Genomic DNA, 23,998 nt, shown 5'->3' on the forward strand with positions numbered 1-23,998 from the left:
GACAAAAGGAGACATTAATCTTACAACTGTGTCTTGCTTCACCTGAAAAAACAGGATACCTGTTACCAGTATGTTCCCACACTGCTGTACCAATGTAGAATATAAAGTGTCTTCTATATTATTATTTATGCTAATGCTATCTGTAGCGTTACTCTCACTTTTATAGTAACTAAAATTTCTTAATAGCATTTAGATATATACCCAGTGTTTTGGAACTGAGGTAGTTATTGCCCATGTCTTTCTACTGAAGAAGTGAAATGAATCCTATATGAAAATAGCATTAACCCTACTTTGTTGGTGAGAGCATAGGTATTTGATGGAGTAACCCATGAAGGAAAATTTACAGTCTCTGAAATTTACTTCCTGTCTCTATCTCTTAACTCTGAGAGCTGTTAGTCTGGCATTCAATGAGAAGCAGTTTTACCTCGTTCATTCTTTCTCTTTGTGTCCTCCTTTCACTTCCTGAGCTTTTGGTCACCTACGTATCTGGGCCTCCTCTCACCTAACACTTACAGAGGCTGCAAAAGCTTTATTCTACCCCTTCTTGAAGCAGTGCTTCTTTTTGTTCCTCTGCAGTCATGGCTGCTCCCCCTGGCACTCAGGAGTTCAGCAGGCTCAACCTTTCCTAGAAAAATTTCTTTTTAACCTGTGAAAAATGAAGGTGGTCATTTACCTCCCCATCCACAGGCACAGCGGTTGGGCACAGCATCAGAGCATCCAGGAGTGGTGGGACTGGGGAGGGACATAGGCCATGCTGCCTGCTGGATTTTTGGTTGAAAACAGGGGCTTTTTGATTTGGTTTGGTTTTGGGTTGGGTTGGGTTTTTTTGGGGTTTTTTTTGTAAGGTGTATGAATAGTGTCAGTTGGGTTGGAAGGAAACCCTGAAGTTTCTCCAGTCTAAACTCCTGCTCCGAGCTGGGCTCCAAGCAGCCTGGTACAACTTGAAAACTGGCCCAGCTTGGAGCAGGAGTTTGGTCTGGATGAACTTTAGGGATTCCTTCCCCATTGAAAAGGACATTGTTGCAGTCCAAACAGAGCCCCTGAGTTTGTCAGAAATCTTTGGTTTTGGGAGGTCAAGTCATATCAGCTCTGGGACAGAGTGAGTTCTCTTCAACAGATGAGTGAAACCTGTGGTTGCTTTCTACTGGAAAGTTCTCACCTGTGAGCTCAAGGTTAATATATTTATTTTCTTATCACTATGCATTGAAAAGTAATTTCTAACCTCATTTTGCTGTATAGTAGCCATCAGGATGACTTAAATGTTGGAAGTTCTTTACTGCACGGAACTGTTTTTCCTCTTACACATTACTTGATTAATGATATTTGCCTAGAATATGGCTCACTACCAGTGACTAAATTTTGACATGAAAATTTCATATTTATGGTTATTTTTTTAGTTTCTCTCCTAAAAATGCAAATAAAAAAGGGTCAATCACCTTACCTAGGTTTCTCTTTTTGATTGAACTTTTCCCCTTCCTGTCCATTAACTGGGGTAACTGATTGGAAAAAAAAAATGCACACGTTCATTTTTCGAACGTTTCAGCCAGAGTTTTACTTTTAATCCTCAGCCCTTCTTTGCATTCCTCATCAGAGACTGTTTTTCCAGGTGCTGTCCTTGTACCAGTCTCTTCTTAATGATGTCAGCCACAACCCATGTAAATAGACTAGAGGTAAAAATAAAAAATTGTCTAAGTGTGTTTCCATTTAAAAGGAGGATTTTGGCAGAATATCCAAAAGGTTTCTGAACATTAAGCAAAATCTAGACTCTAGACAAAGATGTTCAGCTGTTTAGCAGCTTAACCCTGAGAAATCACTTTGCATGCAGGCTGCACAGGCTGTGGATAGGTTATTAGATCTGTTGCATTTATTCTGACTGCAGTGATTTCTGGGGTATTTTTCTGAGGGAACTCTTTATGTTGTCATCAAAATAAATGTCTCCAGACAGAATCTCCTTAGAATAATCCTGATTCGTTTTTTTCACACGTACTTGTGTTATTTGTGCAGTGGCATCCTGCAGTTGCAATGTGGCACATAACTGAGGGAAAGTTAAAAGGCTGGGAGAGAAAGAGATCTGTCAGAAAAGACCCTTTGTTTTATTTATCCTTTTAATGAAAAAGTACACATATTCAGCAAACTAACTGGTAGCTTTTCTTTTCCATGAAAAAGGGAAACATGCCCCTGCTGTGGCAGAAAGCCACTACCCTGTAGTAGCCTGTGCTGGTGGAAACTCCAGGTTTATCACAAAAACTGAAGAATTGAGGTCATTCCTGTAACAATCCAAAGGATTAAATGCACAGAATTGATTACTCTGTCAGTGAAATCCATATGGTTTCATTATATGCATAGAAACTGTGTCATAAATTTTGTATTTTAGGAGCTTTCCTGATGTCCAGACTTGCTGTCCTTTGAGTTCCCAAGGAAAATTACAGTTTTGTTGTTCATGCTTAGTTCCCTCCTTCTGTCAGGCCTTCTTCCAGAAGAACTAGGAAAGCAAGGGATTAATAACCTGTGCTGCAGACCAGACAGTGTAAATGCTCCCTGCTATCCAAGAGTTTTTTTCATTGAATACAGTATGCACTCATGAGACTCTCACTCAACAGAAGCTGGCATTTTTAGTTGTGTTGTGCCAGTCAGGGCTTAGTTAATGTAATTTCATTCTTACAGGTGATCCACTTTGTACACTTCAAAATGCACAGAAGTATTTTCTCCATAAACAATGCTCATAATTTCAGCATATTATTACCATAAAACATAATACACTTTTTACTGGCTTCTCATAAAACTGAATATATTTTTTCTTGCCAAAACTAGTGAGGCCCTTTGTATTAGTCCAAAGTGTCTTTGGCATTCCCTTCTTAGGCACACGCTTAAATCTGTGGGCCAGATCTAATCTCTATTAAATCAGTATAAATGAAGAATAACTCAATTGTTAATGGAATTTAACCAGCATAGTTGTTTTTGAAAGGCACTGGGTCTTCTCATTGGTTTATGTTTCCTAAATATGCATATCAAGCTATCTGACCGTGTGATTTTTATGCCAGGGAAACATCAGAGGATGAGAAAGAAAACAAATAAGCAAAAACAAATCAGAAAGACAATTTAAAAACCCAAACAAAAATGACTGAAAAGTTAATTATCAATTATCTACCTTCTGGTATTCTTAGAATGTAACACACTCACCCAAACTGTTATCCCTCGTTGGAGGGGCAAAGCAGAAAGAGAGTGAGATTGATGGAAAAGCTGATGCTTGCTCAGACCAATCTTACTCTTAGGCTGAGAGTCAGAAAGGATCAGACTTGCTGTGAAGCCAGGAGTGGCTGTGTTTTCTAGCTTACTTTTGATATTTTCTAAGAATTTCGTCTTCTGCAGGTACTATTGTTGGAGTTAACGAGAGCACTGCTTTCTCCTGGCCTACATGCAACAGATGTGGCAATGGAAAGTTGGAACTGTGTCCCCAGGACAGGTGAGAGTCAGCATGCTCCAGAGCACCCCAGGTGTTCTGCAGATGTAGCTGTAAGAGCAGTAGATGATGCAATGATTCCTGCAGGCACAGGCTGCACTTTGTTCCTTCCTAGAACTAAGACGTAGTATTTATATTGCTGATGAACTGATAAAACCCACACTGTTAGATTAATTTATTAAGAAAGATACAAGTAGATATGAATTGGTTTGAATTTGTAGTTATCACATCTTTTTTCAAACTAATCTTAAAGCATTGCTCATAAAGATTTCATAGCCCATTGCATTGTCCCACTGCATTATAATATTAGTTTTAATAAACAGCCACATAAATCACAGGTCTGATTTTAAGCTTCTTTGAAAGTAGCCTCTTGTGTTTTTCCACCCTACCTTGTAACCCTCTTGTACCCCCAATTCACCTCTTTTTTTACACTGAAGTGTGATCTTTGATGTAATTTCCCTAAGTGTTAAAGGGTTGAGTTTCAGACCTGTTGAATTTATAACTGTTCTAAAAAGGATGTTGAATAATGCTGGGAGTATGACTGTCCTGAATGTAAAGACTGATCCTACAGGACCTGTTACCACCTGAAATGCTAAACCTGCATCATGCTGACATGCTCTTGGAGAGCCTTTTCTTCAGCTGCTCAGCCAGATTGCTCTTGCTCTTGCAGCTTGCTTAGCCAGATACCTGCTGGCATAAAACCACAGAAGGATAAGAGACCAGTCAGAGTGTTAAAAGAAGGAAAGGGGGATTCTTTCTACTGGAAAAGCTTATGAAAAGCTTAAGGACAAGTTGGGTGGGTTTGATCCACTGAAATAGATAACATTTTTCTAAACATGAGAGCCTTTACCACTGATGTTTCATTATGTATAGCCTCCAGGGGAAAAAAGGTTGAAAATTTAAAAAAAAAGTTGTCTGGTATCATACTATCATGCAAAAAATAAGGATGTGTGTATGTTCACATAGTAGTGCAGTTCAATAAAAAAAATCTCTACTGTGAAGGACACTTTTTCTTCATTTGGAAAATAATTTAGCATCAATATTTGTTTAAGGCATTATTCCAACAAGCACTTATTAGCTGAGCTTAATTCTATGCATATAACTTAAGTGTGTGCTGAAAGCACTGAACATTTGCTGAACACAGGCCTAAATCAATAAGCCACTTGGGCCAAATATATACTACAAATTTTCATTTGACATAACTTTTAGAAGTCTACAAGATTAATATTTGTTTAAGTTGGGTGACTATAAATAGCAAACCCCCACCCACGTTGCCAAAACTTACAAAAGGAAGATCCTTTTGCTAGAAGAGCTTAGGTCTTCCAAGAGAGTTACTGAGCTGTCTCAATGAAAAAGCTCTGTTTGCTATTATCAACTGAATCTCTACCAGGATTTTCCTACTAGAAGTCTACCAGCAAAGTATTTTGGAGGCTAAGCTTGCTGGGGTTTTTTTGTGTTTTATGACTGATAGCTTTTCCATTTCTCTGTGTTTTTCACTGTTATTTGCATGTTTCAGAAGACTGCTGTATTGCAACGAGTGCTCTGAAGTTGTCATTTCACCAGTTTTGAAAATGCAACTGGAAGTCTTCTTGAGTTGTCCATCCCGAGCTCAAAGTAGAGTAAAAGTAAAGGTATGGCATAAAATGAGTACACAGTGTATTTAGTACATAGGTGCTCTAAGACAGACTTCTATAAACAGCTCTGTCAGAAGAAAAACTAAAAGATGTCAGACTATCCCATAATTTAATCTGTTACTAAGATGGCATTTCACTGGACTAAGGACCCAGTTCCCAGATCTTACTCAAATAGTGCAGTCATTGAGTTCACCCTGAGGTTTGCAAACAGGTTTATGGTCCAGCTGAAGGACTTTGTTGGGCTGGGCCTTGGGTAACCTCAGCCTCCACAATCTAAAAGAAATATGTATTTTTAGACTCTCATTCTGAACATCTTTTGTGTCACCTCTCCTTGGGTTTCTTGGCCAGAGAAACAAAATCATTCTATAATAAAACGATAAATCTTTGTTCAACGTGACTGTTCTAACCTGCAAACAGAACATCTTGGAATACATAAGATTTTTGTTATGAACAAAACTCGTTCTTTTTCTCATTCCAGCTGTTACAAAGGACAATCTCTTCTCTCCTGATGTCCTCTCCCAGTGAGGATGGGGTAGGTATAATGAGTGTTGATGAAAGAAAGGTGAACTGCAAACCTTCCTGTAGAAGCTGAGTACAGGTGGCACGATACATCATAAAAATGGAAGGGACTCTCAGAGACCATCATCTGACCCACCCCTCACACAGGGCTCTTGCCAAAGCATGGACAGGTCATCCACGATTTTGGCTCACAGGATCTCAAAAACCTCCAGGGATGGAGATTCTGCCTTTCCAGGCAGCCTGTTTTCAGTACTGCACTGGGAGCAGTAGGAGATTTCACTAAGAAATGATTTTTTTTTTTTTCATATCCAGCCTGGGATTTGAGTGGGCTGAGCCCTCTGACAGTCCCACCTTCCAGTTGTTGATGCCCTGCTGTTGCACGACTGTCATCAGGCTGACACCCTCCTTTTTGGGAGAGGGGTGCCACAGATGGAGTGTGCAGACAGCTGTAGCTCAGCTGCAGATCTGCAGGGTTATCAGCAGATAGCACTATGTCCAGGCATCCACAGCTGTGATGCACAGCGCTGGGCTTTACTCCCACTTTCTGGCTGTGGATCCAAAGACAGCAAAGATACAGTTCCACCTTTTCACAGTGGTCTTCTAAAGCCTATAAACCCCAACTAATTTCTAACAGCATGGCCATGAAATTACTGGCAGGCAGTAATAGCAGAGAAATCTGCAAAACGCCTGCAAGATAATAGTTGATAATTGTATGAATGAAACACATGTATTCCGTGGGGATCCACAGGTACAGCTTATGTAATTGTGACTAAAAGCTATGCCTTTAATCTGAGATATCAGAAGAACCCTGACATTTGGCACAGTGACCCAGATTTATCACAGGTGAGGGAGGCACCCAGGTAGGTGCCTGCTCGGCGTTGGCTGCCGGATGGTCAGCGGCGAAGGAGCAGCAGCTTTAGAGGGTGATTAAGTCCAGTTAGGATCCTGAAATCCCTCCCTCTCCATCGCACGTGGAAGGGAGCAAAGATCAGCTTGTTGCCTTGTTTAATCATCCCAGGTAGGTATCATCAGTTAGGTGACACATACTGGGGTCCTTTTGCTTTGCCTGTCTTGCAGAGTCTTCTAGCGTTTTGCTCTTACATGCTTCATGGCTTTAATGGGATTCACAGATAATTTTTAAAGTGGAACATCTCTCTGAAATGGTAGATTATTTTTCTTATGCTGGAGCAAGTATATTGCATTTAAGCAATGAGATAAAAGAAATTTCCAAAATATGTTTGCTCTTTTAATAGCAGTTAATTCTTGCTAAGCTTTACAGGATGTGTCTGTTTTGGTTACAGACTGACAAAATGTAGTTCTTTTTTGAGTTAATAGAATTCAAACAACCTCTTTTTCATGTTTCAGTTATTATAATGCTGGTGTTTAGAAGTCTGGCAACTTAGAAACATTTTTTCCCCAGCTGAAATGCAGGGAAAATTTTTTTTCTTTTTTCTTTCATAAGTGTTTCCATCTCTGAACTGCTGCATTTTAAAAAGCAGCACATCTCAACAGAGAGAGAGATTAATCCCAAGAAACACCGCTGAGGTGGCTTTGCTTTTTCTAAGGGTGCAGCTTTGTGACCATCTCTTTTGGCAGGAAGGTTGGTTTTAGCCACCAGTGCCCCTGGCCTCTTGTTCCTTACCTTGTGACAACTCTTCCATGGCACCACTGTAGCTGTTTGTCCAGCTGCGTGGTGAATTGGATTGCAGAACCGGTATGGGGTAAAAATAATCCAGAAAAAAAAATAAAAAAAAATAAAAAAAAAAGGTTGTTTATACGTCAAATTAGGGGAGAGACATGGGCCTCACATATCTGTATCATGTGCACAGCCCAAGTGAAAGCAGGGGCATAGGCATAGAGTGGTCATGGGCAAGTCCCTTTGAGGAAAGAAATGTCTGTGAACTTGCCATCTGAGATAGGGACCCTCTTGGGCAAGGTATCAGCTATCAGTGTTACTGGTTCTTCTGCTGTCTCATCTTAGAGAAGTCATCCCTGCCTCACATCCCTCTCCTCCACACAGGATACAGTCTCCACATATGCCCTCAGCCCCAGCTCGTGGTGATAAAGTGCCAGTCGGGTCATGGAACAGAAGGGACTGTGGAGGTGGCAGTGGTCATGATGTAACACGAAGCTAAAAGAGGGAGAGAGAGGGAGTAGAAAGAGTTACAAAACATTTTTTTCTTTGGTGGATCTGTTAGCTAGGGTGATCGATATATAGTGTGTATATATACACATTGCTAGCAGATGTGGAATCCTACTGGTGTTAGAAAGCTATGTAAAGGGAGCACGTGGAGGGTATGCTTCAGTAAACTGAGTTCAAAGTCATAGTGTTTTTTGTTTTGGTTTTTTTTAGTCGTTTATTTTTTTGAGCCTGCTAGACAAGCAGCAGTTTAAGCAGAAGTAAGATATAATTATTGAAAATCAAATTATTAATTTTTTCCATCAGTTTTTATGCACCTTTCTTTTCGAGTCCTTAAAAAAAAAAAAAAAAAAAAAAATTGTCTCTGGAAGAGGACCTCACAACTCTGCATCTTCCAAGCCGATTGCTGTTTAGAACAAAATGTCCAGGACTGTTTGTTTTAATCAACATGCTTTTATCACTGCAGAGTTATGAGGTGCAGAGCGTGCTGGGAAAGGAGGTGGAGTTATTGAACTGCTACGTCCACTTCATAACCAGCCACCCCGACTCTGTCGGACTGGAGGAAATTGTTCTTCTGGAAGCAGCAGCAAGACACTGAGCTGAACTCTGGTCACCTTCTGTAGTATCTGTGGACTTTGTAATCTGGTTATCTGCTAACTTGTGCTACAGATAATGTGTAATGCAAGTGTGATAAGTACCAAGATAGTTTATTAAAACTGTGATTTAGAAAGCACACTGTGCTGGAAAAATCTTTTGAAAAAAAAAAAAAACCAAAAAAACAACAAACTGTTCAACTTTCTGAACTCTTTACTTGTTGGATCAGTTCAGAATTTAAGGATGCAGTTCTTTGGCATGGTTGCCACTTATGTATATAAACATCTCTTTACTGGAGGTTTTGAATGGTTGTAAATTTTTTTTTAATATTGTATATATTGTGTGTTGATGGGTTATTATTTTACTGATATTTTCGTAATAAATACCTTGCTATAGGCAGCGAACATCTGTCTAAGCTGAGTTGTATCAGCAGATTTCAGACAAACCACCGACTGCGAAACACTGCGCTGTGCACAAATTCTGAGTTGTAATGTTTGTTATCACCTTGCAATAAATGTTATAAAGACAGAGATTTGAACAAAGCTGATATTTTGAAGTGTCAAGCATATATAAAGTTAATGTTTTACAGCTAATTAGTCACTCAGCATAGAAGCACCATGTTATCTGTAGCTTCCCACAAGGCGGACATTTCATTATATAGATTTTTATGAGGTGTAGCGAGGACACTGCTTTGTAGGCCATGTAGCCATCCTCACCCTGACTGTACAGGCACATGGATTACAGATCAGATAAATAACGCCAAAATATTCCTATGTGTGCATTATTTGAGATACAAGAATTAGACTAGGAGTTCAGTCAGAGATTAGATTTTTTTTTTCTTTTTTCCCCTTTCACGGTATTTTTAAACCCCTTATGACTCAGAGCAGGAGGAAGTTTTGCACAGGTCCTGTATGATCATCCAGCAGAACAGGAACAGCAAACTGGTTGCTACAGAAATCATTCCTGCAGCCAAGACCGATAGTGGAAATTCTAACAGGCATCACGATTACAACAGGAATGACCCAGCTTTTGAATTTCCCTTTCTTACCCCCTCCAAATCTTTCAGTCTCCTTATCTGCCTCCTTGGAAGGAGGAAGGGGACGGTCAGCCTGTTCCAGCCCCCAGGATGCTGCCCTGTATGGAACCAGAGCGGCCCCTTCAACACCTGCAAGGGGTCTGTCCCTCAGAACGCACTGACTGATGATGGTTTTCCCGTCCCGCCAGTGCCCCGCAGGCATTGACATCTTTATGCGTGCGCTCTCAAAACCCAGACAAGTTATCCTAACCTGTCGTGATATATTCCCGCAGCCGGAGACTGTTGCCTGCCCTCAACTTTCCCCGGCTGTGGTCAATGCAAGCGGCCAGCGCTGCCCCGCCAGGTGAAGGACCCGGGGGCTGTCTCCTCCGCAGGACCGCAGCTTTGCCCAGACTGCTTGGAGGGTTTTTTTAGCAGGAATTGTAACTAGCGGTGTTCCTGTACTTGTGCGGATATTTTATTATTATAATGTAAATATTGCAGTGTTTCTGGAAGAGCCCCCTTTGCCGTGGAACTGCTGCTCGGCCCCAGCATCTGACTCAGCATCCCGGCACAGCCCTGCAGCTCCCTGGGGTGAAGCCGCCTGTCACCACCACGTGTGCAGGAGTCCCGGTTACTCCCACCTTTGGGCTGCTTTAGGAAAAAAAAACAAAATACACTTCTCAGTGCACCTCACCCCCTGGCTTCTCCTCACACATGATGCTCCCACCCCCCACCCCACTCCGAGCCGTGTTTCAGCGTGTGTCGCCCTTACCTTCCCCCCCCCCCCCCTTACGTCCCGTACAGGCGACAGCAGCTCCTGGGACGCCCAACTTCCCCCGCCGCTGCTTGCAGGACACAGAGGAAACGAGAGCAGTGTTGATTTTAGAATGCTTTTTTTTTTTTTATTCTTAGAAATGCTGTAAAAATTGATATAAAAGGTCGAGCATGCTCAGTCTTTTGGTTTTTTTCTTTTTCATCCTACTGTCTAAAATACATGGGTTTTTTTGAATCATTTTAACAGATGTACCATAGCTGCATCGGTATGAGCGAAGTGTAGAAAAGACGAGAACTACCATTACAAAAATAATTTAAGGGGAGAGAAAAACAATGAAAACAAGAAAAAAAAAAAAAAAAAAAAAGGTATTTAGCTTTTATTTAGCTTTTTTCCTTTCTTTTTTCTTTTTTTTTTTTTTTTTTTTTTTTTTTTGCAAGTTTCGTGGTGAAAGACCCAGGCATCGCCCCACGTCGCTACAACATCCAGAAAAGCGGCCGCGGGCCGGAGGGTCCCGCCGCGGCTTCGCGCTTCCTCCCCGCTCCTGGCCCGGCCCAGGCAAAGGCTCGGCTCGGCCCGGCCTTGCCCTGTCTAGTCCGGTTCGGCCCGGCCCTCTGAGGTATTTTTCCACAGTCTCCCGGAGTCCGTCTCTCTGTCCCGTTCCCCCCCGGTTACCGGCAGTCGGTGCCCGTGCCGGGCTGCAGGAAGGAGGCGCTGGGCAGCTGCTTAAAGAAGTGCCGGAGGCTGGTCAAGTCCCTGGTGAGCTGCTCGATCTTCTTGTGCAGCTTCTCGTTCTCGGCCGAGAGCTCCAGCAGCTTCTGCTGCATCTCCTGGTTGCGCCGCTTCGCCTTGTCGCGACTCTTGCGCACCGCGATGTTGTTGCGCTCCCGACGCTGCCGGTACTCGGGGCTAAACCTGTCCACGCACTTCTTCCCGCCGCGCTCCTTCCCGCCGGCGGCCGGCGGCTGCGGGACCCCTTGCCCCGTCCCGGAGGATCCCCCGGCGGGTCCCGGGGAGCGGGTGCTGCAGCTGGAGGGGGAGCTGCTGCCCGGCGGCTCGGGGGAGGTGGGGGGCGTGGGCTGCCCGCTCAGGTTCATGATGGTCTGGGCGCAGGTGGCGATCTGCGAGGGCAGCAAGGAGGAGGAAAGGTCGCTGTCGCTCCAGTCCGGCTCCTGCTTCAGGGCGCCGCGGGAGAAGGAGGAGGAGGAGGAAGAGGAGGAGGAGGAGGAGGCGGAGGAGGCGGTGCGGGGCTCGGCGCCCAGCAGGGTGGTCATGGCAGCGCCCAGGTCCTTGGCGGGGTCGCGGCCGGCGCCGCCGCCCGGCGGCAGGTACTCGCCGTAGTCCCCGCCCCGCTCGGGCTTGTGGTTGCTGTTGAAGAGGTCGGCGAAGAGCTCGTCGTTGCACAGCTCCAGGTTGGGCACGGCCGACATGGAGTCAATGTAGGAGCTGAAGTCGATGGCGCTCTCGTCCTCGTACATGGCCGGGGCGGCGGCGCTCAGCTCCGCCAGGTTGGTGCCGCTGCCCCCCAGGCCGCCCCCCGCCTCCTCGCCGCTCATCCCGCAGCCGCCGCGGGTCCCTGCCTTGCAGACGGGACCCGGCCCTCCGCAGCTGCCCACCTTGGCGTCGTAAAAGTTGGCGGGCTCCTGGCACCAGCTCTTATAACATGCCGGGGAGTCCAGGCTGTAGAGAGCGGCGGCGCTCATGGGTGAGCGGGACGCGGCACCGCGGGGCCGCGGCGCAGGGTCTTGGGGTCGCGGGCACCAGACGCCGCTCCGCGACGATCGCTGCTCCAGCCTCCTCCTCCAGGGGCAGGTGGGGAGCGACGGGGCGGCTGCTGCTGCTGCTGCTGCTGCTGCTGGTAGTGGTCCCGTTTGGTGGCACTGCTGGTAGCGCTGCTGGTGGTGGTGGTAGTGGTGGTGGTGCTCCTGCTGGCGTCCCTCGCCCCTCCTCGCCTGCCCGAGGGGGCCGATACGGGCTGGAGTCACCGCCGGTGCTGAGCGATAAAGAAGAGGGGATAGGAACAAGGCTTCTCTGGACTTGGGAACGAAACGCCCGCTCCGTCCCTTCTTATACGGCGCCGGCCCCGCCTCCTGCCCCAATGACGGGGAAACGAGTGTTCCCGGCACCCCCGGGGACCCGGGGGCGGGAGCGGGTGGGGTGCGCGGTCGCGGAGGCAGGGCTCCCGCCGCGGAGAGCTGCCACCTCCCGGTGGAGGGTGGCCGCGGTCGGGGGCGGCCCCCCACGGGGGGACGGGAGGGTACGGGGAGACACTTCGGGCGCCTGCCTTCTCCCCGTACCCTCTCGTCCCCTCGGCAGGGCTGCCCCGACGCCAGCACCCACCCCCCCATGCCCCTCCAGCACTCCGTTTTGGAGTTAATTTTCCCTTTTCCTGGCATATTTCCACACGAGAAAGCTGGCTGAGAAGGCTCATTTGACACCCCCCACCCCTCCCCGCTGAACCCTCCTCCCCTACACACCCACCCGCTCCTACTTCCCCAGCCAGAGCCTTGGCTGAAGCGGTACGGGGAAAGATGCTGCCCGCCCCACGCGTGTCTCATCACCCGAGCGCCCTCCCGAGGCTTCGCTCCTCCCGCTGGAGCACGGGCAGCTTCACCCGTGGGGTTGGAAATCCACCCACTCGCCAAGGGTGTCCGCTTGGTCTGCTTCTTCTTGCAGGATGCTTCAGTGGGAAAGGGGTCTCTTAAGGCACGTTGAGCTGCTTCACGCTGTCTCCGTGAAGTTAAGACTCTTTTAAAACTTAGCGTAAGTAATTATGCACCCCCTCCCCTTGCATTCAATAAACTACACTTATTAAACTGGCAAGTACCAGAGAAATCAAAATATTGTCATTTCAAATAGGTGAAGTTTTTCCAGTCACATAAAACAGTGTTAAAACCCCGTCTTCACCCCCAGGTGCTGCTCCGTTGACTGGATTGCAAGAGAAACACACACACACATCTTTAAATAAATATTAAAGTAGAATTTTTTACTTTTTTTTTTTTTCTTTCTTTTCTTTTTTTTTTCTTTTCTTTTCTTTTTTCTCTTAATTTTTCTTTTTTTTCTTTTTCCAGAAGACCCGGCTGGATTTACGTCGCTTCGGTAAGATTAGCCCCCCCTCCCCCGATTTTTTCAGCCCAGCACTCAGGTGACAGTGCTGGCATGAAGCTGTGCCCCGCGGAGTGCTGTCCCGCTCCGAGGTGGCTTTTTGGGGACTGTGGGGACGTGCCGGTCATGCCGGGCCTGCTGCCTGGCTCTGGGCAGGGCTCCATCTGCCTCTACCGCAGCTGTTGCCTTAACGCAGCTGTTTATCGAGGGGGGGGTGTGTGTGTTTTAACATAAATAGTTGGGACTGCGCTGGTACAAGTTCTCCCTTTGGCTGGAAGCTCCCGGTGGGACGGCTCGTGGGCTCAGAGTGCCTGTGCTGTGCCTGGCAGGTGAGGCTGCACATGGAGGGGCTCGGCTTGGCTTTTAACCCCAGCGCTGCAGTGAATCCCGCAGAGATGTCAGGTTTAAATAAAGCTGGTTCGATTTGCTCATCAGGGGTCTGAGCATGCAACAACCTCTACCTACGTGAGCACTGAGCACTGAACTTGACAGCGACACAAGTGGTTGCTGCTTTTTCTTTTTTTCTTTTTTTTTTTTTTTTTTTCTGTTTTCTTCTCTTTTTTTGTTTCTTTTTTTTTTCTTTTCTTTTCTTTTCTTTTTTTTTTCTTTTTTTTTTCAAAAATTTTTCCTTTTCCACACTGTCAGCAAAATAAAATGCCCAAAGCCATTTTTGCATGTCACTTTCTGCCCTCCAGCACTGGGGTACATTCACACCACATGACTCTGAGCCACCTGCCCTTGGCCTGCCTGTCTGGCATGGAGCTGTGACCCTCGCTTGCTGCTTATTTTCTCTTCATGAAGTGTAGAGAGGTGGGTGCAGGAAGCACAGCAGGGTGGTTCAGAAATGCAAGGCAGAGAAACCTGCTCTCTTCCCCCCCCACCTTGCTCTGCAGCAGGGTCTGCTGATTGCTGGAGGGTGATGCATCTTACCTGTTATTGCCAGAAAACTATAATTATTTGTCTTCGAAAGCATCTCATTTAACTGCTTGTGTATGGAACTGTGTTGCCCTTTCAGCTTACTGAAGTCCTTGGCCCCAAAGGGCAGGTGGTCGTCAGTCGGTGTTGGTGTGAAATGGCACCAGCCCAAGCAATTTCATTTAATACCCATCACATTGCCCCAAAAAAGAGATGGGATTCACTTGGGCCACTTCTGGGCACCCTGCCAGAAAGCAGTTAGGTTCTCAAAAATCCCTTGGTGACCAGAGCCCTGCTGGGCATTGATGCCCTGTGTAAGGCCCAGCATCTTCCACCCGTGTCACACCTCTGCCCTGTTGTGGAGAGTGCAGCTTTGCTCACAGTGTCACCAGGACCTGGGGGCATATTCAGAGCTAGTGGCCAGATCTGTCACCATCTCTCCCCCAAAACCAAGTAGTTAGAGCTGTCCTCTGGAAGGTGAGTTGGTTGTCCTGTTGCTGAGCCTGAGATTTGTGATTTTTGGAGCACATTTTGGGGGGGTTCCCCCATGTGCCTTGCGGGGCATGAAGTGGCAGCATACCTGCAGTGAAGCATCTGGGAGCAGGTGACTAAGTGATACTTGTCACTTACCAAAGCCCTGGGCTGAAGGCAAGATTAAATTTACAACTGTTTCCTGGTGTGGATTTGTCTGGCATCTCAGCAGCTGAATCTGTTCCCATTTGCATGATAATTTCATGCCGAGTGAAGCAGAGACAAGCCCTTGATTCCCTCACCCATCCTGCTAAGCTCCTTACCCACTGAATCACAGCTTCTCTGTAGACTCCAGTAACTTTTAAATGGCAGTAAGAAATCTTTGAGCACCGGGATTTTAGAATATTTTCTCTAAAACCTGTTTGAAGTTCCTGCTCCAAATCAAGCAAAGAAGAGTGCTTATGCCTGGAGAGAAAAGACAATAAACCTCTCTGATAAACCCTTGCAGAGAAAAGACAAAACTTTAAATTACTCCAGAGTGCTGGCTGTGAAACCCAGAGATGCACCAGGACCTCAAGACCTCCAGACACAGGGATTAAACCACACTTTAATTCTGCCCACTTTGCCCTGATAAATGGGGGCCAGGCCATCCAGGGAAGGTGAGGAAAGGGGGCAATGCTTCAACATGGCTTTAATTCCCCCCACCCCCTCCTCCCAATGTGCTCAACTCTGGGATCCCAGGAAGACGTGCAGGACTTTTTGGGGCAGTGGGGCTGGGAGACTGGCAAGACTGGGCTGCTCTTGGGGAGCCCACACACAATCCTTTGCTGCTCTTGCAGAATTATGGGATTGAGGCTGTGCCAAAATGATGTTGGTTCCTGGAAGATCCATGGGCTGGGATAAGGCAGTTGCAGAGCAGGACTGTGGGAGGGACACCTTGGCCAGGGGAAGCACCTTGCAGCAACTGGGTTTCACAGGGAAAGGCTGGCTGGCTGGTGACAGAGGGACAGATGACAAGGGGAAGAAAGATGGAGAGGTAATATGCATAGTTTTCTCCTTCTTGTCCCTACAAGAAGCAGCAGAAATGCAATAATAATTTCATTCAGCAGCTACCAGAACAGCACCAGGGGACTGACCAGGGAAGGGTACATGCAGACAAAGATGTGCAAGTTACTTGGGGAGAGTAAAAAAAAAAAAACTCTACCAAAAGACTCCTAGGGAAAGCTAGTACCTCCTTGAGGCTGGTGTTACTTTCCTTCACCAGCAGAATGTCTGCTGCATGGACCCTCCCTACCCCCTCACCCCACCTCTGCCAGAGCTCCTGTCTCTCCCATACCTTGGGTTGCTGTAGCAGTATTTTGCTCATCACTTGTGCTCACCTGGGTCAGTTCATTGCACTGATCCAGCCTGCAGCCATCCCACTTCCAGGGGCCAAAGAACTCGGTGGTATAAATAAAGAGATTTTTCTCTTTGGCTCTTTTGAGCTCTGCTCTGTTTCCCTGTGGGCATTTGAGCCCTGGTAGTGGCTGCCAAATTAAATCTTCCATGTACCAAAGCTCCCAAAAAGACCAAGTGCTGCAGCAGCAAAATGCCTCAGATCCTGCACCCCTCTTGTACTCATGCTCTTCCATGGATGCTCTGTCTTCTGAATCTTTTCCCAATACAGGTTTTGCCTGAGTTTCCTGCAGAAACAAAATTCATGGGATCAAATTCAGAGCTAAGTCTTCTGCCTCACCGAATGGAATCTCACACAGTATCAGTTACTAGGAGTTTAATAGGCAGGTGGAGTGAATGTTGCCCTCTCCTGTCCCATCTAAAAGGTGAAAAAAAAAAATCCCAAACAAAAACCAACCTGTAAATAGTGCGGAAGCTGTACAACATCCCAACCCAGCACTGTTATTATTTTCAGTTAAAAGGAAATAGTAAGATTGCCTGAGACGGTGAGGACTAGCTTAAACATTCATATTATTATACACATTCTACAGAAAACCCTACTGAGATCGTATGCTAATGGTTTATGTAACTTTTTAGATGCAACTAATGAATTTCCAGATATAGTGCACATCTGGTTATTTAATCTGAGAGGGAAATATTCTGCCATACTTGTGGATTGTTACTGAGTTTTGCGCTGAATCATGAGACTTGAAGCAGTCTCTGACTCTGAGCTGCACAGCATCTTATTTTTTTTTCTGGAAGCAAAACAAACCCACCTCATAAAGCACAGAACCCAACAACTTGAGGTTTTCATTGCGTCAGTACTTTCCTTGCTGCTCCATGGGCTGTCTCCATCCTTCCCATTTAACTGCTGTGCTTTATTGAAAGCAGCACTCCTCAGCCAGCATTGGGGACAGCAGCTGGGATTTCCATATGTTGGAGGTTATTTTCATAGAACCATTGAATGGTTTGGGTTGGAAGGGGCTTTAATAGACCATCTAGTTCCAGCACTCACACACATGGGCAGGGACACCTTCCACTAGACCAAAGCTCCATCCAACCCAGCCTTGAACACTTCCAGGGAGGGGGAAGCCACAATTTCCCTGGGCAACCTGTGCCAGTGTCTCACCATCCCCCTGGGAAAAAATTTCTCAGTGTGTGAAGAATTTCTTACTTTCTTGCCCGTGTCCCTGGTAGTATCTCTTGGCAGATCAGTTTTCAGGCTCATGCACAGGGAAAGCTCCATTAAAGCAATTGCAGTGCTTTGCACAGGATGTGTTTCTGCTCAGGAAAACGCAGGAGCTTTGTGCTTTGCCCCTTAGGTGACACCTGAGCTTGGCAAATACATCACTACTAGGACTGATGTAGCTGAGGCTTCCCATTATAGCTTCCCATTACTTTAGGGTCTAGCCCAAGCTTTTAACCATTTTAAGTGTACTGGACACATTCCAAGTTTTTTTTGTTTGGTTGGGTGTTTTTGTTGGTTTTTTTTGGGGGGGGTTGGGTTTTTGGTTTTTTTTTTGTTTTTTGGTTTTTTTTTTGGTTGGTTAGTTGCTTTTTGTTTGTTTTTTTTGTTTCCCTGTTAGGGCTACTTTCACCTGTCTCAAAGGCTTTCACACCTGGCCTGAGCGGCTTTTGCTATGGACTGATTGGAGAGGAGGACACAGGGCAGGGTTGACCACCCCTCTCTTCCCCTGGAAAAGCAGGGCTGTGCTCCAGCCTCTTCTGAAAGGCCAAGGAAGCCTCAGGTGTTGCTGGAGGGAGGCCCTGCTGTGCACATTCATCTCTAGTTGCTGAAGGTATCAAAAGTTCTATGAGAAGAACCTTGTTAAACTGTAAACCTAAACTTTGGCCCCTGTGGTAGGGGTCAAAGTACATGGTAAAGATCTGAGGTATGTGCCAAAAGTGCAATTAAACACCTTGTATGACCAGCCACTTGATTACCAAATGTCCCCTCAAGCTTTTCATCTGGCTTTTTATTGGGTTTTAACTTTCTTGTATTTGTAGAGTGACAATGTGAAAGCTGAGTGCCTCACCTAGCCAAGCTTTAGTCATTGTGCCACTGCCTTTATTGATATCAGAGAGTGGAAGAACAAGATGCACCAAGACATCCTACACCAGTGCATATAAAAATAGAATATATCACACACTCTTATGAAAACACTGCTGTCCTCTATCATCTCTATAAATGGATAAGTGTGCATGTTTTCTGTTATTAAAGTGCACTAAATTAACTTTTGAAATTAGGTATACATCTGAAGTTTATTTTTATTTTCAAATAGATGTCTCCTCTACAAAAATACAGCCAAACAATATTTTTAATTAGTAAAACACAGTAAAAAGGATTCTGAATTTCCTGATTTGTAACACTATTCACAAACAATTGAGCATATTTATTATGACGGAAGTTAAACAGTAATTGTTGCTAGAAAGTATTTAAAACATAAAATCTGCCCCCTTACTCATTAGGTCTGAGCAAGCAATATTCCCCACCCTGATTTTTTTTGTGGAGTTGTATGGAGGGGGCAGATTCCTCTGGCTTCCCTCTGAAGGATCCAGCCTGGCCCTCAGTGAGACTGGGACTGCCCCATCAGCACAGAGGCAGGAGGGAAAGTTTGTAGGCAGTGGAAGGGCAAACACTCAATTTTTATTACACCTTTTATGATAATTATTAAAATGCCTCAATGGAACCAATCTCCTACAGCGAACTGTGGGTAATAAACAACCACAACAATATTTATGAGAATTCTCTCTTCCCCTGCACCACACTTGCCACCAAGGTTACCTGAAAAGTGGCTGCCAGAGAGGAAGAGCCACATCTGGCACAACCTGGGCATAAAGCACACACCTAAGTGCAGAAGCCATTCCTGGGCTGAGGTGCAGTTATGGCAAGAAGCTCACAGTGCTCTGCTGTGTCAGCAGTGGCTCCTTATGGCTTTGGCCAAAAAAAATTGTTTGGGAATTTACACAACAGGAAGAATGTAGACTTCTAAAGGACATAGATAACAGAGTATAACCTCTAATTGTTAAAAAACAATCTGCTGGAACAAACTGGCACCATCTCATCGTCGCTTTCTCATGATACAGTAATGAAATAACCATCCAGATAGCTCAGGTGTCATCTAGAGCTAAAAGCCATTTTCTGTTTAATTTTCCCATATGTTTTACTCTTTCTATTGATAAGAAAATCTTCTTGATTTAATTACAAATAACATGTCTGCAGAATGGTTTCAGCTGATTGTCATCAAGGTCTCTGTAAAAGACAAAAGCACAGACACAAGCACAAGGACATCTACAAGTTCACAGGGTATGAATTTGTGCTTTCCTCTGTGTGATCTCAGAGCCTTTCAAGTTAGTATTTAAGCTCTCTAGCCTCTGCAGTTCTTTCTATATTGATTTTAACAAAAGAACAATAAACCTGCTTTGTTGCAGAGTCATATAAAAATATTAACATAATTGTTTGGACGCAGCTTTAATAAAAAAAAAATATAATTCCCACATTAGTCAAGTTAACCCCTGATGATAAAAGTGGCTGAGAGTTTCTTTCCTTTTTGGCTTTAAAATTCTGATCTGGTTGCAGCTGTGCATTAGGGGACATTCCTCCTGGTAGACCAAGCTCTAGAGAGCAGTCCAGACCCCTCACATCCAGGGTTCCCATCCTTCCCAGACTCTGCCAAGAACATTGGGGTCTGTTGCTTGATCGATCAGGCATCTCACTTGGGTCTCTTCTGAAAGTCCATCCTCTGGCTCTTTGGCTCTGATATTATGATCAGGGTTACCACGAGCCACAGCTGCAAAATCATTATAGGAAAGCGACTTCTCATGGCCCAGGCGTAGCTCATCACTGAGAATGTGAACACAAAAATAAGCTCTTACTAAAATAAACCAGCAGAAAATCTGAGATGGATTTTAAAATACGAATCAGCACTTGAACACCACTCATGCAGGTTTATTTTTCAAGATGTGGAGACTGTTCAATTGCTGTAGAAGGTTAGCCAGCAAAGGTGGGTGTTTTCAGGTCTCCTTTCCTAGTGAATATTTACCATTAATCTTTCAGTCTCCTCAAGGGTCTCTAGCTGAAAGAAGGATGCAACAGTTCACACCCAAGCTGTTAACTCCATACCTGCCCTGATGACTTGTGTCAGCAAGGACTATTTTTCTGCCTTTTCTAGTTCAGCCTTGACTGCAAAAGGGGCTCCTCCCAAGTCCTGCACTTCTCAGTATTTGTATGCTTTTAGAACAGGTTTGCTTTCTTTGCCTTTTCATTATTATTTTGATTAATCCAAAGTGTCTTTTTAAAAGAGGATGGAGGGGATTAATTGTACTTTAACTGAACTTTAAAGACATTCTGGCTTGTGCCAGACTTGACTGGACTGACATAAATAACCTGAGAACGCCATCAGATTTGAATGTGATGTTTTTGGGAAGCAGCTTCCCTCCAAATGCCTCTCATACAGCTGGTTCAGGTTCCATTTCAAGCAACTGTACAGCAGAAGCATACAGATTTAAATACTAATATTTAATTAGATACTAATATTAATATTTAAATACAGCCTAAAAGCTGTGGAGACAGACATACAGACCAGCAGGCTGAGGAGGGAGGGGATGTTGTGTGCTGCCAGCAACAGTAAAACTGCTCAGGAGGCCTGAGCTGGAGCAAGAACACTCACGAGGAGATATCTGGTGTTTTGGCTGGCTGAGTGGCTCAGAGAGCTTGTATGTGGAACAAAATGATTCTGACAGGAGGTTTGTTGAAAGTTTGCCCTGTCTGCCTCTTCCCTTTTCCTAGCCTTCTAATCTGTAAGATATCTATTCTATCTGAAGGGAGCAAAAATCTGACACAGGAGACTGCCAAAACTCTGAGTGGAGCAGTTTAAAGCAAAAGGAGAGCATCTTACCAAGTGATGGTTGCTGGATTGGCACCTGTGAGCTTTCTTCTGACGTAGCTGACTTTTTGCAAAGGGTACCAGTTTACTTCAGATGTGTTTATTTCCTTAATCCACGTGCCTCCTTTTTTCAACTGTCTTTGCTCAAAGTTCTAGAGAGAAAAAAATTTGCCTTGTTTATCATAAATCATGTAATTAAAAATACCTTTAAGCTGCAACATCATATCAATTCAAGCCAGTGACTTTTAACTGCAGATGCAGGGGATTACAAAGTAGTGAGGTGAAATCTAGCCTGTAACTTATAATTTGATTTACAACTGGAGTGCAAGTAGTTTCAGAATTTTTCCCTGTAACTTTTAGTTTGATATATACAGTGTTACATGAATTTTGGAGATTGAATGTAAAAGTTCAAAAAGTTTTATGCTGCTGCCACAATGTGATTAAGAGACACACATTTTTAGGATTATCATGCAGATAAAGAGCAGTACACTGATAACACAGTAATTCTTTGTGCATCAGTATCAAATTCTGTAATTTTAAACCCTTTAGGTTCAGTTTCTCTGAGAATTCAATAAATCAAAGAAAGATAAAAGAAGCACTGAGTGAGCATCACAAAATACTTCCCTTTTGCTCTTTTTTATCCTTATAACAGTTTAAGATTTTTCACGTGAAGGAAAATCAGAGGAAAAAAAAAAAAATCCCACCTTCCAGTCCAAAGAAGGCTCTTTTACAAATACATCCATTGTGCTGATGAGGAGATCAGGATCCCCACGATAAGCCCTCAGGGCATGCACCATCACACTGTAAATGAGACCCCACTCCTTCACTGGCATCATCAGGTTAACGAACTGGCGAGTCAGACGAAAAGGCATCAACTCTGGCACGCCCAAAAACTAGCCAAGGGGAAGGACAGTCAAAAGAAAACGAGTTAAGAAACCTTGGAACAGAAGGATAAGAAACATTTTGTTTGTGTTTGTTTTTAAGCTTTGAAATCCTCTTTGTCACTTCACTGAAAATAATGTGGGACTCAGTGGAATGGGACAGAGCTGTGACATTGAGCTCATGAACATTTAGCGGCAGTGGCTGAAAGTGTGGCTGAACTATACAGACCACCACTGTATGGGCCCTATGAAACTCTAGCTCTCTGCTTGTCTGAGAATATCTGGAAACAGAGATTACATTCTATGAACTAGAAATAACCTGTAAAGATTGTTTTGCACCAGCATGCTTGCAAACGAGGAGCATTGAACCTACTACCGAGAACACACGTGTAGTTGCACATATTAAATGCAAAAGCTGAAACAAATTAATTACCAAACAAATACCTGCGTAGCTGAGCCAAATGCATATCCAAAGTCTATTCCCACCATGCCACCTGTCTCCTTGTTAATCATGAAGTTGGACAGATGTCTGTCTCCAATACCAACTATCCAGTGGCTAATGCACATCAGTGCATGAGAGCTGGCAAAATGGGAGCGCAAGGACAGGAAGGCTTCGGGAGATGTGCTCATTTTCACAAAGGCTCTCCTTAACAAAACAGAAATCACTTGGTTGCATACAGGTAAAACACCAACTTTCATTGCACAGGGTGCAGTCAAAAGCAGGATGCTCACCTCAGCAGGTCTTCTGGAACACTGCTTTCCCTGCTTCTGAAAGCCATGACTGTTTCTGTACGGCTGGCGTTTCTGCAAATTAAGGAAAGAATAATGTTAGCTACTGAAACAACAGCAGACAGAACATTAAAAGTTGGGATGTGTACATGACCACATTAGCACCTTTTGCTTATCCCAGCCATCAGTACAGCAAGCTTTTCTCTCTTTTAGTTCCCTTTTTCTCTTTTTCCCCAAGCAGTTATTTTTTAGGTCTGACATTACTTAATACAAAACCACATGCAGTTTTGTCTAGTTTCCTCTAGATTAAATAGATGGATTAGAGTTTTAATTCAGCAATGTACTTATGCTCCTTTTGGCTGGATTGTTTCTCTGCTTGGAAGAGACTAAAACCCAAACAAAATCACAGAATCACAGAATTATTGAGGCTGGAAAAGACCTCTGAGATCATCAAATCCAGCCTATGAACCGTGACACCTAACACTATCCACACTCCCACACTGTCTAGACCATTGCACTAAGTGCCACATCCAGCCTTTCCTTAAACACCTCCAGGGATTGTGACTCCACCACTTCCCTGGGCAGTCCATTCCAATGCCTGATCACCCTCTCCATGAGGAAGTGCTTCCTGATATCGAAGCTAAATGTCTCAGCACCACGCAGAGGTGGCACTGGCACTAGAAAGTAGTGCAGCACAAGGGGAGGTGACAGAACTTTGGTGCTGAGGACATCCATGCAGTATTTGGGGAGGGAGAGGGATTCCTCTGGACCAGTCCATGTCTGGTCCTACAAACTGAATGCTTGTAAGCAGCTGGAATGCACTGGATGCTCTCCTTCCAGTTCAGTTTCAGATGAAAGGAGCAGAGTTGTGTACTCAGGGACAGCTCTGTGGTGCAAGCCAACAAGAGATGAGTGGGGGTGAGTGGGAATTTACTTCAAAACCACATTTCAGGTCTGAATAAAAATGTTAATGCACTCAGATAAATAACTCAACGTTTCCCCTTAAAAATCAATAAGCTTGCTTAGACAGGTTATGAGCTGATCAGAAATGCTGCACTGGAAACTTCCCTTCCCCCATTACAGTACTAGATCTACCCAGATGTAGAAATTCCTTTGAAAGGATGCTCAAGCTGGAACCTAAATGATCAAATATTCTTAAACTCTCAGTGAATTACTTCCTCTGTCCAACTTCAAGCAGGCACTCTGGCACCAAGGCAGCCTACCTAGCTGCATAATCAGGAACAAGACAACTAGAAAATAAAAGCTGAAGAGGAGCATCTTCTTCTAGATACAGGGAGCAAGCTTCTGGAAGAACTCCTGTGCTCTAGTGGGATTTTGGCAGCAGTAAACTCCTCCTACAGAGCATGTCCAGTAAGACAAGGCAGAAAAATGAGCATATAGTGAAGATGGTATTTTTCCTGGAATTTCTACAACTGTGTA

The 23,998-nt window shown here is 44.8% G+C and overlaps 3 protein-coding genes and 1 long non-coding RNA gene across 7 annotated transcripts in view; 1 reads left to right on the forward strand and 3 right to left on the reverse strand.

Annotated features, from left to right (window-relative positions):
* LOC139793181 (uncharacterized) overlaps window positions 1–3,374 on the reverse strand; it is a 37,302-nt gene extending 33,928 nt beyond the window's left edge. The window contains exon 1 of the long non-coding RNA XR_011724533.1: window positions 3,187–3,374. This is a non-coding gene — a long non-coding RNA (uncharacterized lncRNA). The remainder of the gene's footprint in view (window positions 1–3,186) is intronic.
* The window catches only part of SPIDR (scaffold protein involved in DNA repair), a 199,435-nt gene extending 190,560 nt beyond the window's left edge, over window positions 1–8,875 (forward strand). For 2 of the 4 annotated variants that reach the window (XM_071737505.1, XM_071737507.1), the window contains exons 17-20: window positions 3,370–3,463; window positions 4,977–5,091; window positions 5,573–5,626; window positions 8,220–8,875. In XM_071737505.1, coding sequence (XP_071593606.1) covers window positions 3,370–3,463; window positions 4,977–5,091; window positions 5,573–5,626; window positions 8,220–8,351 — 395 coding nt within the window. In that variant the 3' untranslated portion in view covers window positions 8,352–8,875. Of the gene's footprint in view, window positions 1–3,369; window positions 3,464–4,976; window positions 5,092–5,572; window positions 5,627–7,209; window positions 7,335–8,219 lie in introns of all 4 variants that reach the window. The other 2 variants (XR_011724532.1, XM_071737506.1) reach the window with 2 other exon arrangements.
* A 1,366-nt stretch (window positions 8,876–10,241) lies between these two features.
* CEBPD (CCAAT enhancer binding protein delta) lies at window positions 10,242–12,500 on the reverse strand. The gene has a single exon (XM_071737510.1). It carries the CDS (start codon window positions 12,483–12,485, stop codon window positions 10,809–10,811), a length of 1,677 nt encoding a protein of 558 aa, XP_071593611.1. The 5' UTR covers window positions 12,486–12,500; the 3' UTR covers window positions 10,242–10,808.
* Window positions 12,501–18,362: 5,862 nt separating this feature from the next.
* Window positions 18,363–23,998, reverse strand: part of PRKDC (protein kinase, DNA-activated, catalytic subunit) — an 83,827-nt gene continuing 78,191 nt past the window's right edge. Inside the window, exons 82-86 of the mRNA XM_071737504.1 lie at window positions 22,562–22,633; window positions 22,274–22,475; window positions 21,653–21,841; window positions 20,961–21,100; window positions 18,363–19,906 (exon numbers count right to left, since the gene is read on the reverse strand). Coding sequence (XP_071593605.1) covers window positions 19,702–19,906; window positions 20,961–21,100; window positions 21,653–21,841; window positions 22,274–22,475; window positions 22,562–22,633 — 808 coding nt within the window. The 3' untranslated portion in view covers window positions 18,363–19,701. The remainder of the gene's footprint in view (window positions 19,907–20,960; window positions 21,101–21,652; window positions 21,842–22,273; window positions 22,476–22,561; window positions 22,634–23,998) is intronic.

This window comes from Heliangelus exortis, chromosome 2 (assembly GCF_036169615.1).
Source record: "Heliangelus exortis chromosome 2, bHelExo1.hap1, whole genome shotgun sequence".
Taxonomy (NCBI): domain Eukaryota; kingdom Metazoa; phylum Chordata; class Aves; order Apodiformes; family Trochilidae; genus Heliangelus; species Heliangelus exortis.